The sequence below is a fragment of the Heteronotia binoei genome, chromosome 16 (genome assembly GCF_032191835.1).
Source record: "Heteronotia binoei isolate CCM8104 ecotype False Entrance Well chromosome 16, APGP_CSIRO_Hbin_v1, whole genome shotgun sequence".
NCBI classification, from domain to species: Eukaryota; Metazoa; Chordata; class Lepidosauria; order Squamata; family Gekkonidae; genus Heteronotia; species Heteronotia binoei.
The window spans coordinates 32,586,204-32,604,037 of record NC_083238.1 but is presented as its reverse complement, the minus strand read 5'-3'; the positions used below and the strand labels follow the sequence as shown (position 1 = coordinate 32,604,037).

The window sequence follows — 17,834 nt, the reverse complement described above, 5'->3', positions numbered from 1 at the left end:
AAGTTTGTTTTGATAAACCTCATTTGTCTTTATTTAAAACAATTCTTAACAACTTCAAAACCTATACTTTACTTAGGTGTTTCTCTTCCCCCTTGGCTTCTTTGAAGAGCGACAGGCACATAACTAGATTGTGTTTCCCCCATCTACCTGGCTAATGGCCAAAGATTCTTAATTTAGACTATTGCAAAGATCGTCTGGTTACCATCCTCTGCCTTGTACAAGCTCTGTTTTCAATAGGCCTCTCAAACAAACTAAGCTGGGCTGTTTTACATTTTGGAAATATATGGTAGAGAAAGAGCATCTGCAAAAATGAGAGTCAGAAACCCTGTGAAGCTCTTATGAATGTTGTCAATGCAGGATATTAAAATGCATTTCAGATTAATATCTACTTGCACATTGGCATCTGTGCTCACATTTACCAGGACCTGGCAACAAGGAGGCTGGAACCCACTGGTAGATAGTCAGATCATGTTTTGCAGTTTACAGGCTGCTCGAGAACCATTCCACCCACTCCACTGTGTACTTTGCTTAGGTTCAACAGTCTAGTTATAGAAGAAGAAGAAGAAGAAGATATTGGATTTATATCCCGCCCTCCACTCCGAAGAGTCTCAGAGCGGCTCACAATCTCCTTTACCTTCCTCCCCCACAACAGACACCCTGTGAGGTGGGTGGGGCTGGAGAGGGCTCTCCCAGCAGCTGCCCTTTCAAGGACAACCTCTGCCAGAGCTATGGCTGACCCAAGGCCATGCCAGCAGGTGCAAGTGGAGGAGTGGGGAATCAAACCCGGTTCTCCCAGATAAGAGTCCGCACACTTAACCACTACACCAAACTGGCTCTTATAAAAGGGAAAACAGCCCTGCATAAGTATGTGTGTGAAATTGGCTGAACTCTTCTAAAATGAATGCAAAATTTTATGCTGCCAAGTTTGCCTTTGTGCACTAACTTCTCAATAAATGCTTACGCTATTATACCAACGATGAATGAACAAATGAATGGCAGCTCAGGGAAACTACATATTGCTTCCAAAGTTTAGAATTCAGTTCTGATCTCCTTAGCCATGTATGGCACTGGAGGTCCAAGGGCAGAGCAGACTTTTAGTGTCCGTGAGAAACAATATTTTTCAAAAAGCCTTGAGAACTACAGGCAGCTTGGTGGATGAAGCCAGTCACAAAATGGTGGCTTGAACTACAGAGTTTCAGAGCAGGTCTGCAGCACTTGGGGTAAGGAAACCTTTCCTCTGCTGTTTTCCCCTAGAAACCCTTCTGGCCCACACTGTAACTTGCCCTTTGGGGGAAAATACAGTTATCGCTACGTTTTCCCTGGAAGAGGCAAATGGCAACATTGATGCTGGAGAAAAAGAACCAACAGCATATTCCTTTCCCAACCAGAGCAAGGAGAAGAAAGTGAAAAGGCTGATGGGGAAGTGTATTGGTGCTCTTATTTTCCTTCCGAAGGCAAACGTGTGTGTGTTCATGCCTCCTTCTCTGCATGAAAGGGGAGAGAAGCTGCTGCAGTAGCTTTAAAGCAGGAGTCCTTAATGTGGGACCTGTGGACAGCACGGCCCTTTTCAACAACTTTCTGGGTCCTCATCAAGTGTCTTTAGAAAGTGGGTGGGGCCAATTTAATTTAATCCAAATTAAAGTTAGAGATTTAATTTGTGGTACAGATTTTTGAAAATGCTGCTTTGGCAGCAGCTGCCATCAGGTCAGCACAAGGATCTCCATTGTTTGACTTAAGGTAAACAACAACAGCCATTTTGCGGCTGGCTCCACCCTCTGCAGCAGCCATTTTGTGGCTGCACCCACCACACCGGGTCAGAATTCCCACAGACTCAAAAAGACCGGGGACCCCTGCTTGAAAGGGAAATGAAATGAAAGTGATTATGGAAGTGCTGGGGGGCTACTTTAATTGTGTCACTCACAAACATTTAAGCAAGTATTGTATTCTTCACCAACCATTTCCCTTTTTTTCTCAGATCATATTACACACCCATCAAATGAGCACAAAGACTTACCGCCACTCTGCCTTGTTATGCAGGAATGAGTTACATTGGTCTGGAAGGTTGCTATCATTGGACATGGAATCCAAGATCGAAATAATCTGCTTGAAGGCCGGTCTTTTCTGAAGAATAGGATGGGGGGGGAGAGAAGGAGGCGAATATATATACTTTTATAATATGTTCTTATAAAGATTTGTAATATCACAACATTAATAAATTCTCCAAGGAAAACTGCAAATACGAAACTGAAAACACATATTGGGTTGCTGTCTAGATAATTATTAGGTATAGCTCAAGATTTTTTTTTATATTAATACATTTAACAGTGTATTTTTAAAATGTTTTCGTCCCCCCTCCAAAAAAAAGCGTTATAAACTTGTAGCCTAACCTGAACAGATCTTCTATTTGCAGCTTCATCAACAATATGATAACAAAAGAGTCTCTTACAGTGTAATCCTAAACAGATTAACACCATTCTAATCCCACTCAGTTCAAGGGATTTAGAAAGATATAGATAGCTCTGTTTAGGACTGCACTATTTTGTAATTCTCAGCCTCAGAGAACAGAAAAGGATCTCCCCCAACACCACTAGTGAGGGGAGCATAAAAACTTCTTCGCCACTTTTGATGGCAACTTTGGCAAATTTATACTGTGTACAGCATATTAAGATTCATCCTGACCCTCCCCCTCAAAATTAATATGAAGCACTTATTTATGGGTAGGTTTTTAATGGTTTGTTAACTTTAATTATTTTAATGATTTTATCACATTTTACTTTGTGAACTACCTGAAGCAGGCCTTTGGAAGATAACATAAGTAAATAATAAATATTTGAGGAAAAGGGAATGAGGTGAAAGAAATTTCCTCTCCCATCCTAAGAAATTATCAACTAGCCATGGTTCCAGCCCAGGATCTGATGATACCCCCTACAAAATGGCTGCCTCAGAAGGTGGAGCCAGACACAAAATGGCTTGTTTGGGCCCTTTAATATAAATGCATCTGCCTGATGAATGGACCCTTCATGCATCTGAAGAAGTGAGCTTCAACTCGCAAAAGCTCGTGCAGGCATAAATCTTAAATTCTCAAGGAGCAACTTGGGCTTCTGTATATTTTATTACTAACTTAGTTACCCATCTGGAATCATCTTTCTGTGACAATCACACAAATGCTAAGAGCAGTGGTAAGAGTTTGATAATTTTTTTGGGGGGGGGGGAGGGGTAAATGTGGTTCTGGAAAGAAATAAGTAACCCACAAGTTACCAAAAAAAGTTGTGCGATTGTTTACAACACTTCAGTTTTATATAGATGACGAATTCTTACTATATGTCCAAATCTGGTCCTCTCAAAAAGCCAAACCGTCCCCCCCCCAAAAAAACCCCCTACCTGTACTACTTAAAATAGCATTGATTTGGGTTTGCTGACACCTCTCTCTTCCTTTTTAAACCAATAGTAGAATTTTAATTACAAGACAACAAAGGTCAGCCTACAAACTGGCAATAAAGCAGCAAGTAATGAAAACCTGACTACTTCAAGGCAAAAACTGACTCAGTCAAAGCAGTTATAACTTCCTTGCATTTCCTCCTGCCTTTAAAGCTCCCTTTGTTACACTTGGGGGAGAGGAAGTAGGATAATTGTTGAAAACTGGGGGGAAAAGTCACAGTTAAAATGTTTCTCGAAAGAGCATTGCCTCCGATAGTCTGTTTGACAGACCCCAGACAAGGTTGAGACAAAAGGTTCAAACCAAAGTGTAGATACATAATAAAGGGATGATGCATATTCTTCTCGGCATCACGCCTATAATTATACCATTTCTGCTAAAATTACAGATGCAGCAATTAAAACGTGCATTTTAATTTGGGTGCACAAAAACAATTAGGAACAATGCTGAGGTGTCTCTCCCAGGCAGATCCAAGTGATTTTCACATTATAAGAGAGAGACAATTTCTTTATTTCAAATGTCAAGCAACATAAAAAATGTCAAATGTGTAACAAAAAAAAGAGACAAGTGCTTTTCTGTGCAATAGCTGCACTATTCAACAATTTGCTGAAGGGCTGTGTGTGTGTGTGCTGTTTCTCAGTCCATCTGCATACGATTCTAAGGCAACTACTGAGCAGATACTGTGTCCCTCCCCACCCCACCGGCACCATATGCACCACCTCAATGCTCACATAGAAATATTTCAGCAAAAACCCACATTTTAGGACATGCCATGTAGTTTACAAGGCATCAGCTTGGCGCAAAAAAAGCAGCACGGCAGCAGGTGCACTCTTGGCACTATGTTATTTCCACCTGTTGATATAATTCCATAATTGATTCCTAATGGAGAGTCCTAATGGCTTGCTTCAGTGGTTCGTGCCTCCCTGTGGATCTCACATGGGTAATGACTGGCTTCAACCTCACAGTAATGAATGTGAATGATGGCATGGGGGAGAAAAAACCAAAAAAACTGAATTCCCTTGCACCCACAGTGGCACCTAGCGATTCCATGGCTGTTTCAAGGGATTTATGTTTGGGCTGGTAAACCTTGCAGGAAAAGAATATGATCATGGGATCCTATCTTGAATTCAAACTGTGGCACTGTAAGATTCACCAATCATGGTATTTAACCTTGTGTTTTTCAAACTTGATCTAGTAAATTTATTTGGGTAATTTCAGTGAAATTTTCACTTCAGTTATTTGTGTGACTGACTGGAAAGTTATTCACAAACATGATTCACCTCAGACAAACATATCAGATTTTCTAATAAGTAACTGGTTACAAATATATTGATGGGATCCAAGTTCAAATCTACCTACCTACCTATCTCTCGTCTGCCTTTCTCACAGGAACTCAATTACATACAGTGAATCAGTGCAATCAACAAAATGGGACATTCAATAATAAGTGAAAAGGAATACATGCAATCTGCTGGTAATCCCCGCTCCCAAAGACATCCGGCTGTCCTCGACCTGGCCTTCTTGGTCCTGGCCCCCAACCCGCTGAACTCTCTGCTGAATTCTATCAGGGCCCTGTGGGATCTCCCATAATTCCCCAGGGCCTGTGGAGACATGTTCCACTAGGCCTTTGGTTGAGAACAGCGATGGTTACCATCTTGGCTGGCACCCTCTTCATCTCTCCATGTCAGTCTTGCCCTTTTCCCCCTGTCCGTGAAGTGGCTGGCAGTCCACAACTGTAATAACAGGATTTTGCTATCTGTTTTTAAATTGTAAATAACTTGTTTTAAATTGTTCATGTTTTATGTTTTTATTTCTTGCTGTGCATTGCCCAGAGCCTTGCTACAGCACAGATGGGAGATTCATAAATCTAATAATAAATAAAATTTTAAAAATATTGCAGATATGTGGATAGCAATCTATGCACATACACACTACTCAGATGGTAGACCAAGAAGAGAGGAATGGGGTAGGCAGTCCTGGCGGGCAGACAAAGATAATTCCATGTTACATGATATTCCTTCAAAGTTTATGGACATAAAGAATAAGCTGCCAAGATTCTAACCAGCTCCATTCCTGTTTCTATTTCCGTTTATTTAAACAAGAATGAAAAATAATGCAATCCACAACTGGATCTCCATCCCTTCCTCGTCTTGCATTATTTTGCATTTGAAACAAAGTAAAACAGACCATGAGACATTAATGATCGCAGGCACACAAAAAAATAAATGAATAAAATAAAACATAAAATAAAGCATATGATTATAATGTATAAGCATCTTTAAATATTCAAACTATAAAATGTAAATTAACTGGAAACTATCAGGCTGTTAAATCTAAAGGGTGGTATACCTATTTCAGCCTGGAGATGGTCAACAGGATTAGCAGTAGGCTGCCAAATCATATTCTCTATCTGGATTTCTACTATGCATCAACAGGAGACCTTAGTAACAAATCTTAAATGATGGTGTCCCTAAAACTATGTGGGTAGGTTTCAGCAGGCAAAAGGAAATGGTTTTCTTTAACTTCCAAGCATGAATCTTACAAAGGATGAACCTGAATAGAAAAGGCCAGGACGGAGCTGGGAGGTTAAGAAGGAAAAGAAAACAAAATTTAAGAAAACAAGAACTGAACCTCTCTCACACACATTTTAAAGCAACAATCTTCAGTTTGATGATTATTTAAAAATATGCATTTATGAGAGTTTGCTAAGTTACTCTTTTTTATTATTTTGAAAAGCTGAATCAGTCAGTAGCTGGGAAGACCTCTCACCCCAAACTGAACTGTTGTTTATTTATCCATATACTTCTATATACTTCTATTCCCAGGGCCATTTCTGCTTTGATTAATTATTAATAGTTCAAAGTTGCAATCATCAGATTCCAAGTCCTGAGATATTTCCTTGGAGGTCCTCTCCTCCATTTTATTGTCACAACATGTGTGATTGGGCCAAAGATCACTCAGTAATCTTCCAGAACAGAGCTGAGATTTGAATCTGAGTCTCTCGGATTATTCCACACTGGCATGTTCTCTACATTAGCCCAACTCTCTTGACTTTCAGGAACCTTATTTGGTCTTTAGCACTCAATTTTTAAAATAAGATGTTAGAAATCACACATTTCTAAAGAGTGGTCTTTCCTTCCTAATGTGATAGGAATGGATGTTGATTGCATTTACTTACTATAGTCTGCACATATTCCAAAACACTTTTTTCTGTATTTATATCTCCAGAGCCATACAATGAGTAAATCTGTTTCAACCAAAATTCTCTCTGCCACACAGCTATGTATCACGTTGAGGCCTCTTTAGCTGTACAATAGATAGCCACAGCCACAGGCTCACATTCTGACCAAAATCATTTTCTTTCGATTCAAAGATGTAGAGGGAATGGACTGATTGCATTGATTTCTATTGAGATGGGATAAAAGATAAGTAGAAATGACTAAGAATATTTCAGTTTTTAAAATAAATAAATGGAGCCATTTCAGTAAGGTTTAGAAAGGCAATACCCAACTTTTCGAAAGAAATGTGTCTGAGAGGGCATGGTCTGGAGTTGTAAGATTTTTGAGCCCTCCCCACACCCACTTTTGTGGCGAAACAAGGTGCCAAGGAGCCCATGAATCTTTGCTGCTACAAAACTCTATCCTACTCTAAGCATATTTGATTAGACACTTTATTGGGGGCGGGAATCTGAGTTGACGCAAATCTCTCAGTGATATCAAGAAAGATGTGGTTATCCCCTCTCCTCACTTGACCTGACTGACGAAACATCGCTTTACTTCCTTAACTAACATTAAATGAAAACAAAATATTTATTATGCTTGGTAACAATGATGAGATTACTTTGACTTTCTTTTAACTAAGCAGAGGGACTTCCATCTTGTCCCGTTCAATCTAACTGCAACAAGATAGAGCATTAATCAACCAAGTATGCCAAAAATGTACAGAAGAGGAAAAAAAGAATTCCAAACATTCAGGGACAAACTAGGCAAGATGCTCTCAGCTTCTTGATCAGATCTCCCCAGTAATTTTAAGAAGAAAACTGTAGTCATGTCACGTGCACCCTTGCTTCAGGTAAGAGCTTCATGGACAGAAGAGATATAAACCCTTCACCTACATACATGTACACCCCTACTCAGGGCTTTTTTTGTAGCAGGAACTCCTTTGTATATTAGGCCATACCCCCCCTGATGTAGCCAATCCTCCTGGAGCTTACAGTAGGCCCTGCACTAAGAGTCCTGTAAGCTCTTGGAGGATTGGCTACATCAGGGGTGTGTGGCCTAATATGCAAAAGAGTTTCTGCTACATAAAAACCCTATCCCTACTGAAACTAACCTGTACCCCAGTGCTGCTTATTTTAAATATTTATATTCCATCCTTCTAACAAGCTAAGGGCAGATGTTACAAGTCTTGGAAATAAAAAGAAGACAGGCTCCCATCATTATACAGGATTAATAACTTGGAGAGATAGATTTGGTCTAAGCAGGAAAAACCGAGCCAGCAAGGAAGCAATAAATCCTCTACCTAGATGACCCTGGTGCGATCACACACAGCTTAAGTGAACTGTTAAAATTGCCAGGGTGGTCCAATCAGGGATCTTCCGGAGTCAGTCTAGTATGACTCTGCTTGCCTTGTCCAATCAAGTGCTCCTTCTAGATACCTTGGCAATCAGTTCTACCAAGGACACTTGGAGAAGTTAACATAACATTGCTTTTATGCATTCTCTTTGCTCTGATGTAGGAAGATAATAGCACTCGCTATTTATTATGCAATTCAGGGTACAAAAATTGTGCCTTGTGAGAAAAGGGATGCCCTTGCTACCATGTCTTATGAGCACTACAGCAGAACATATGCCAAACAAATGCCAACTGATCAGTTTCAGAATAGTATCTAAACTGTACTCTAATGGGTTGGCCATCAAGTATGATTGGCATGAATGCTGACATCCAATCCCTTATGGAGATAACCCAGTAACCAATGAAACACTGGTTCCTCTAGGACAGAGGTGCTGAACTCATTTGTTACGAGGGCTGGATCTGACATAAATATCACTTTGTTGGGCCAGGCCATGTATGCCATAAAATGTAACATGAGGTAAAAAGGTAAAGGTAGTTCCCTGTGTAAGAACCAAGTCATTACCGACCCATGGGGAGATGTCACATCATGACATTTTCTTGGCAGACTTTTTACGGAGTGGTTTGCCATTGGCTTCCCCAGTCATCTACACTTTACCCCCAGGAAGTTGGGTATTTATTTTACTGACCTCAGAAGGATGGAAGGCTGAGTCACTCTTCAGCCAGCTACCTGAACCCAGCTTCTGTTGAGATTGAACTCAGGATGTGAGCAGACTTTGGATTGCAATACTGCAGCTTACCACTCTGCACCACAGGGCTCATTGTAACATGAGGTACCGGAGATATAAACACTATAAAGGTGGTTTCAGATGTCAAATGGCAATAGCAGATAAATGACAATAGCAGGCTTCATTGGATTAGATGTGATATGCAGAGGGATAGTAAGCATGGACATACCAGCTTTGGTAATGAAACAGGAAACCTAGGTCTCAATGCCATCCAGGAGGATTCAGTCCAGGAGGATACAAAGAATAAACGGATATAAATCTGACATTAGAAACCACAATATTTAGTTGCTGTCCTAAAAATAGCAATGCTTTTCAAAGGGAGATTAGAAAGAGAGACTACCAAACTGCAACTGATAATGAAGCTCAAGACAATGCATCCTCCTATACTGAATTGAGACAGGTTTTCCTGTCTCATTTCCAATGTGTGTTATTATCATTTGGCATCTGAAATCATTCCACTCTCCAAACTGTAACAATCAATCCAGGTGTTCTAATTCCTAGTCAGGGTCTTTTTGAAATGAAAACTTTTTGAAAAGAAATCCAGATAGGAACAAAGAAATCCAATCTTGGTTTTTTTAAACCCAGTTTTTCAGAATAAGCCAAAATGTACATTGTGCTTGTCAGAAGAATCCATCCACCAACTCTCCCTCTGAAGAAGTGTGCTTGCACACAAAAGCTTATACCTGGAATAAAACGCCATTGGTACTGAAGCTGTTTTCTCTTTCCCCCTTTCCTCCCCCTCTTAAAACAGGAGGAGCAGCCTAGGAGAAAGAAGCAGAAAGCACCCATGGAGCTCTCTCTCTCTCTCTCTCTCTCTGTGAGACGGAGGGAAGAGCCACTGAGGGGGCTGGGAAAAAAGCAAGCCATGATGTGGCTGCAGTAGCAACCGTGGGAAAGGAAGGAAGAGAAGGAAGTTGGTCAGGGGACAGATTTGAGCCCTGCATAGGCAGGATGTGGCCCATGGGCCACATGTTTGACACCCCTGCTCTAGAAGATCCCATTATCAGATGATGTAATGAGGGCTATATTCTAAAAGCCTGTCTGATGACTGGCAACTGATCTTGCTTACTTTTTAATCAGTTATCTTATGTCATTCAAGTTTTACTTAGAGTAACCCTGTAATGGCCTTTGGCCAGTGCAAGAAAAACCTACCTACCTACATAAAATCCTACCTAAACAGATCAAGCTCAAAGTTTGCATTTTCATTTCCTGCAGCAGCAAAACTTTTAACACAACAGAATTAACACAAGCAACAACAAACATTGCTAATAATGGCCATGTTTCATCAGAATAAATACCTTTGGGTCTGCTTCCCAACACTGGTGCATCAGTTCTGCAAAGCTTCCAGGACAACAGCTTGGAATGGTCAGTCTCTAAAATGAACATACTAAATTAGTCCCCCAAGAATTTTAAATTTGCAAAGCCCATGCTCTGACAGGTACCAAGAACCCTGCCTCCCAAGAGATGTATTTATTCATTTTTTTAAAAAAATGTCAGCGTCTATGCCAGGGGTTGCCAGACTTACTTAACATTAGAGCCACAAAGAATAAACGTCAGATGTCTGAGAGCTGCAAGACTTGAATGACAAAGGAAGGAAGGAAGATGGGAGGGGTAGAAAGAAAGCCGCTTCAATTTTAAATGCATTCTCCAAGCTGCCAGCTGACTTGGCAAAATGAAATGGTTTCTGCAAGCTGGCTGATAAGTGACGAGGGCTTCAATATCCACACAATATGTGTGAAAGAGCCACATGTGGCTCCTGAGCCACTGTTTGGCCACCGCTGGTCTATGCAATCATTCAGAGTGTTCTTATTCACACCGGCTCCAGCAACTTCACTCTTCTATTTATTGTGCCTGTCACTTAAGTTCTCACCAGTTTTTGTACACATACTAATATTTCCCAATTCATATTTATTATATGAATGCTAGTGCAGAGTCAATGTATAATATTCCTAGATCTAACATTTGGATAAAATGGACTGAAAATACCATCAAGAATGGCATTGTGAAGCAAATGCAGTCGTTATCCTTGAGAGAGTTGGAAACTGTTCAGGGAATTATGGCTCTTCAGCTGCACAGTTTTCCAGAAATTCAGAGCCGTATTGTAGAGCTATCATTGCTCATAATACACATAGTCCTTTTGTTTTTTGTGTCATGGCTGTTGGTTAAACCAGTTCTACAGATTATTTATATCCTGAAATCACTAAGCCACAAAAGAACGTTCAACGCTACTGCAACATGCTCTGTATATTCTATTAGGACTCTAACCAGGGCCTATTAGAGAGTTCTCATAATGAATAACTTACTTTTCCACCCTATACTAAGAACATTTTTGGAACTGATTTAAACTTTTTTTTAAAGTGCTAAAAAGCGAAATTGAGAATCTGCCTGAGATCTAACCAATCTCACAGCTCTATGGTAGGGGTGTGCACCCCACCCCACCCCACAATTTGGGATTCCCCCCAAAAAACAAATTTTAATACTAGTATGATATTTGAGTGCAGGTTTTCTCAAAAATCCTATTTCCCCCCCAGCTCCATTATAGCCTATGGAACCATTATAGTCATGGAGAATCTATCTGGGGATATCCAGGGGTCTGGGAGGGCTGCTTTTTGGGATAGAGACATTTTCAGTGTAGCTTCTAGCACCTCTCCTCAAAAGACCCCTCCCCCCCCAAGTTTCAAAAGGTTTGAACCAGGTTTGTTTTCAGTGAAGGAAAAAAATAGTATTTAAGGGAAGGCACTGGGTTTTGCTGGGCACGAGTAAATTGCACTGGTATTGCTTGGCATTCTGTACATGCACTGGCTATGCTGGGCTTGCAACTCCCTCTGGCTTGGATTTTTTGAGCGGAAGTTGGATTTGTAGAGCTGGTATTGCCACAGTGGCATTGGTTTGCTGGGCATGCTGTACATGCACGGGTTCTGGTAGGCACTCTGTACATGCTAGGCTTGGAAACATGAACTCAGGCTTGAAATCTGAATTTGAATGAGCACGCATTACCTTCTTTGGCGGCCCACAGAATCACACTCTAGTCTAATCTTTTTGAAACTTGATGGGTCTTATGAGTAGAGACACCAGAAGCTATACTGAAAAATTGGTGCCTCTATGTCGTGATGCCACATCACCCCAGAGTCCGAAACGAGTGGTGCTTGCACCTTTACCTTTTTACCTCAAAAAAATAGCCTCAAAAAAAAAAGAGAGAACATTCTCTTTAAACACCTTTTTAACCATAGCTATCCTGTTTTCCTGGATAATCCCAAATTTTGGGGAATTATTCGGAACTGGCTATGCTTGATAGCTGAAAATACACCCCCCCCAATCCAGTTTTAATAATAGCTGATAAAGTATTTCTCCCCCCCTTTTTTTTTTGCTCAGACAAAGCTATATGCATCTCCCCCCCACACACTCAACAGACTTGCCCATCTCCGTGAGGCTCATGGGCTGCCTGCGTGATTTTTTTTACAAATCAGGCCAAAACATATCTGCTTATCCAGACTTTTAAGTAAGGGACTGATCTTTTAACAGTATTTAGTTTGGAAACTGCTATTTTAAGCTGTCAGTGGTCTGCTTTTATTGTCTATGTTTTTATGGGAGGCTCATTTTTTAATGTTTCTATTATTATTCTGTAAGATCCCTTGGGCGCCTTCTTGGAGAAGCAGCATATTTTTTTTCCTAAATAAATAAGCCTCATTAAGTATTCTAACAATGATTAGTGTCTAAGTAACAACAGACAAATGGAAGAAAGCTCTTGTATTATAAATATTGACAGAAGACTGGAAAAGCAACAAATAACAGGAGAGGAATACCTGCTGACAGAAACCCAAATACAGCACCAAAAGCAATAGCTGTATTTCATGCTTCTATATCATAATCATTCAGCTAACTTTTCAATAGTACTGTTAAGCATGTCAATACTAACCTTTTTATTTGTTTGGGAGGATTCCCAGAAAAACTGTATAGATATATAAACTGAACTAATTACAGGAAACAGTGAAATCCAAAATACTATACTGTTATCAGATGTCTATTCACCCAACTTGCTGCATTGCAGCTGTTTTGACATGCATTGGTCTTTTCAAGAGACAAATTTAAGCTGCACAAATGGATGACCACATCAAAGTAATGGGATCTACAATGATGTGTGTAGGGGATGCCTTCTGTACCAAAAGGATATTCAAGAAGTCTATTTGGCATAAACAAAGTGGCAATGACACTTGATACCTGGTCAAGTCATTTGCCTAAAAATACATCTGATAGTTTAGCAATGGCATTTGCCTGTAACCCTCACTATTCCAGGAGATGGAAACTGCGATACTAAACGATACGTAATCATCCCTTACATCCATCTTACTTGAGCAGAATGTTATTTGTCAGGTAATATATAGGTGGCAGGTCCTAAGAGTGTCATACTCTAATAAAAGTGACATTTCTTGGTAGTAATTTGATGTTAGATAATGACATCCCTAATATGAACTTTTCTACTTAAAAACTGTGCTTGGAGTTTTTTTAAAAAAAACACACATTCAAGCACCAAGAAAATTTAGAGACATGAAGGGGTGGAAAGGATCTATACAAGCTCTTTAAGAGTGTAATCCTACGAAGAGTTACACCTTTCTAAAGCCACTGAAGTCAATAAGCTTGGATGTGTGTTAGCTCTTCTTAAGGCATTACTTTAAAATCACTGATATTTCATTTTAAGAGCCAGGATCAGGGCTTTTTTTGTAACAGGAACTCCTTTGCATATTAGGCCACATACCGCCCCCCCCCCCGGTGTAGCCAATCCTCCAGGAGCTTACAGGGCATATTGTAAGCTCCAGGAGGATTGGCTACATCAGGGGTGTGTGGCCTAATATGCAAAGGAGTTCCTGCTACAAAAAAAGCCCTGGCCAGGATGGTATAACTGGCCACAGACTGAGGAAATCTGGTTTCAGTTTCCAGCCATGAAGCTGATCAGGTAACTTTAGACACACTGTCTCTCTTATATATCCACACAACGCATTTGTCCATGAATATCTACTAATAAATAGGATAAAAAGACATCGTGTTTTTAATGCAATAAGAGGAAAGTTCCATTCTCCTTGGTGGTTTTATGAGTCAGGAATCCAGCCTGGGATAAAATGTTTAATTGTACACTCTTTGATGATTAAATTAAACACAGCCTGCAGTTACAACTAGAGGGAAGCTGGGTCTCATACTGCAAGACATATAACTAGCATTAGGGTCTTTTCAGTTGGCTAAAAGCAGACATTTTACGATCTGCATTTACATTTAATTAAAAAGCAATACAGTTACCTCGGCCTCTGAATCATGCTCAACACAGTGTAAGTTTTGATTAAAAAAACACAGGCCCAAAAAGTTTTGCACACTTATTGTCTGGACAAAAAAAAGATTGAGTGTTACAAGCCAATTAATAATTTTTCTTGTACTATTTCCCTGTTTATTGGCATACTTCTGATGTCTCTTAAACTATATTTAAACATTTTGATTTAAAAAAAAATAGGTACCCTCAAATAGTATTTTTATGTTTCTCCTACATCAGAATCAAATTTGGCACAAAATCTAGGCATGCTTAAGCACTTCAAGATACATTTCTTTCAACGGGGGAGAGCTATGCACTGGAATCAGGGGGAATTTAAAGTACTTCACTGTGGCTGGATTTTGCCCATATTAACCACTGTAATGACATGACTCATATAAAGTACAGTAATAATCTAAATGGTAGATATGGTATACCACTATACATATATAGCTGATTCATAATCTGAAATAGGAATTCAGATCATTGATGCATGTTGAAGATTTCCTTCTCTTACCCCTGCCCTGACTAGATGATATTGGGAAAAACAAATGCAAGCAAAACCAACAAAATTCTTGATTCATGGACCCCTGCTACATCTTTTTTTTTTTTATTACAAAACATTATATTATAAGAGGTGACATATATAAAGCTACTCTGTATGAAGGGGACATTCGCAACAAAGTTGACTTATTCCATGTAGGCTCAACCCTATTTCAACTCACTTAATTTTCAAACAAAACTGTTAAAAGACAGAATGCTACTGGCACATTAATGCAATAACGTGCCATGCCAATAATTTAATTCTCACACTTAATTTTTTTTTTCTTGGGAAACAAACTGTATAAAAGAACAAAGAAGCCATTCTGTAGAAATCACCAGTGTTGCTTTTATAATGGTGCCCAACCACTGGTCTGCCTGCGGAAAGATTTCCATACTTTGCCTGTGTGCATTACAGTGGCAACCTTAATTTTTTTTTCCTTTAAAAAAATGTACTTCCTACCTTTGATATCAAGGAGCCATGTGTTCAAATACACACTCACATGTTCAACTACCTGAAAGCCTCAATTTGTAGGAAGAAGAAGAAAAGCAAGGCTGGGGACACGGTACAAAGGGTGTTTACGCCACTGAAGTTCCTTTGAAATGGAAAGACACCGCATGAGGAAGCTAGCTACTATGGCACAGCCTTACCAAGTACCACTGAGGAGCTCATCTTCAATGTAGTGGAGAACGTAGGTGGCAAAACTGTAATTTCCCTCTTTTTAAAACTATTTTTTCTTCTTTTATTTTTGAAATCCTCATCTAAGTGGCAGTTTCTTGTACTATAGTGACTCCTGCTGGGAGAGTTAAGTTGAAGTAGCTGAAGGTCTCTTACAGATATATCAACTCCCGGCCAGTTTAAAGATGTCCTAAACGCAGGAGATGGAGTTAAACTGTTCCCCTACCTTGGACGCAATGGCTTCTTTCATCACTAAGAACAAACCCCTAGGTTTTACAATTGAGACTGAGAAACTAGTACAGTACTTGTACAATTTTTGATCTACAGCATCACGACGTGAAGCTGCAACAATTAGATGTAAAGGGTCCATTCATGAGGAATAACATCACTTTGACCCTTTGTGTTAGCTCCTACTGCTAATCTTTCCATACGCGTGAACTTACTTTCAATTTGAAGAAGATGAAAAAGTCTTTTGCAAAACCCCAATACTGTTTTCTGATCTATGTACCTGAATGTAGAAACGTAGTCTTACCTCGTTTTTTTCTACTACAAGCCAAGCTACTTGTAATCCTTCCAAGCCTTTAAAGGGGACTTCCCTTGTTAGCATCTCCCAGAGAACCTGGAACAGGGAAAAAAAGGAATTTTTATTTCTGTACTTTGTATTTTAAATACATTATTAAACCGTGAAACAGCACTTTTGGTATCCAATTACTAGGCAACCAGATCCCATTTGCAGGAATGCAGGCACATGTTTGTATGTTAAGATATCCATGCTAAATTATTTTATAATATCTCTGTGTTTTTTAAATGATAAATTCTGATTTAACAACTATCAAGAGGCGTTTAACTGGATTTTGTGAAATATTCAAGATTACAATCTTCTTTTGTTCCTTAGTTGTTCAAGTTTGATGGTTGAGCAACGTCAACTATTGCATTTCTTCTCTTCAAACCATTCTAGGAAATATTGCTGCAACACACCTACACTACCTAATGTTGTTCAAATCCTGTTCCTTAGGAACTAATCTCTAATCCTAAGAGTTTATTTCTTCCTTGAGTACATCTGTAAGAAAAAAAAAAGATGCTTCAAAACTTTAGATGCTTTATGACCAGCATTAAAAAAAATGGCTTCCATTTTCCAAAATCCTTCCACCAAATCAATCCAAAAGTATCGCAATATATACTTTTCTATTTAACTATTTAACAACCATGTTACATTTTTTGCCAAGAGAAGACATAAAGAATATATACGCAAGCCACATTTTCACCAGTATGGTGCCAACCTACTCTTACTGGCATGGCAGGATCTCAAATGATTTGCACTGGTGTGATGTTCAACGTTACACCAAGCTTAATGTGGTCTATCAATCCAAGAACAACATCACCCTTGGTTTCTATGCAGAGTGTGCTGGAATTCAGCAAGGCAATGTTCTTTATAGCCTTATGATCTTCAGACTTCCCTAGACAGCTATTCCATACTTCCATGAGTACAGGCTGTAAAACATACAGTTTAGTGCGGCTGACATAAAAAGCTTGCTCATCTTTTTAAAGACTGATCCTGTTGTTAAAAACTCTTAAGTATCCTTTGCCTGAAATTTGGGTGCTGTTCAAGTCATCCATGTACATTTCTGGCCAATTCAGGAGGAATATACAACCATATTGAAAGAATATCGCTTATGCTTAGAAAGAAAACTATTAAGATTAGCTAGGTTTTCAAGAACAGATGAGGTTCTTTATCCATTGTTAAGTGTATTCAAGCTTAACATGGTTGCCCTGTGTCAAGCTGGTTTGTCTCTTCTTCTTTAGCTTGCCTTGTTACCTCTGCTTTTATCTGTTTTTTGCAGATCTACAAAATTGGAATTGCCTACCTGGCTTTGGTAAGTACCTGTGGAGCTATTTGAAGGGGAGGAATTCCCCTTCACGCTACTGAGAACATTTATCAATGCAATTGTATTACTTCAGATATATAATTCAAAATAGGACAGCTATGATAATGGCCAGCAAAGAAAACCACCAAGAAAGGGGAAGGAATGAAACTTGTGGCATGGGATAGCTCACTTCCCATGTAACTGTTATGTTTGCTTATCATTCTAGTGCAACAATCAACAGCAATGCAGCTAGAAACACTCCAGCGTGAGTTATTGCAGAGATACAACCACATGTTTCTTTGTTTTAAACAGGAAATATTACTAATCCAAAAACTTAGTAAACAAAACTCATTAAAATGCATTACAAATATTGTGAGATGCTTGGAAGACTATGCTGAAGGAGTGTGAGTGGAGAAATCTAACAAGCAAGAAGAAAATGTGTTAATTAAATGTTTATTGTTGACCAAAATTACACCGTCAGATACAAACAAATTTCTTACAGCACTTCCAGCTATGGAACCTAGTGCTTCCCAAATATCTTGGGGCTCTTTGTCTTTTTGTACTTTGCTGTGGAGGAATGTTATTGCGTTACTGGATTTCAACAAACAGCACAATCGTATTAAGAACAAAGTTGGAGTCCAGTAGCACCTTTAAGACCAATC

At 39.4% G+C, this 17,834-nt stretch overlaps 1 protein-coding gene across 4 annotated transcripts in view; it reads right to left on the bottom strand.

Moving 5' to 3' along the window:
• Nucleotides 1-17,834, bottom strand: part of MAP3K20 (mitogen-activated protein kinase kinase kinase 20) — a 159,960-nt gene that overhangs the window by 59,892 nt on the left and 82,234 nt on the right. For all 4 annotated transcript variants that reach the window (XR_009556302.1, XM_060257076.1, XM_060257074.1 and 1 more), the window contains exons 8-10: nucleotides 15,840-15,926; nucleotides 10,094-10,168; nucleotides 2,015-2,121 (exon numbers count right to left, since the gene is read on the bottom strand). Coding sequence is in view for 3 of the 4 variants with exons in the window: in XM_060257076.1 (XP_060113059.1) it covers nucleotides 2,015-2,121; nucleotides 10,094-10,168; nucleotides 15,840-15,926 (269 nt within the window). In the remaining variant the exon portion in view is untranslated. The remainder of the gene's footprint in view (nucleotides 1-2,014; nucleotides 2,122-10,093; nucleotides 10,169-15,839; nucleotides 15,927-17,834) is intronic.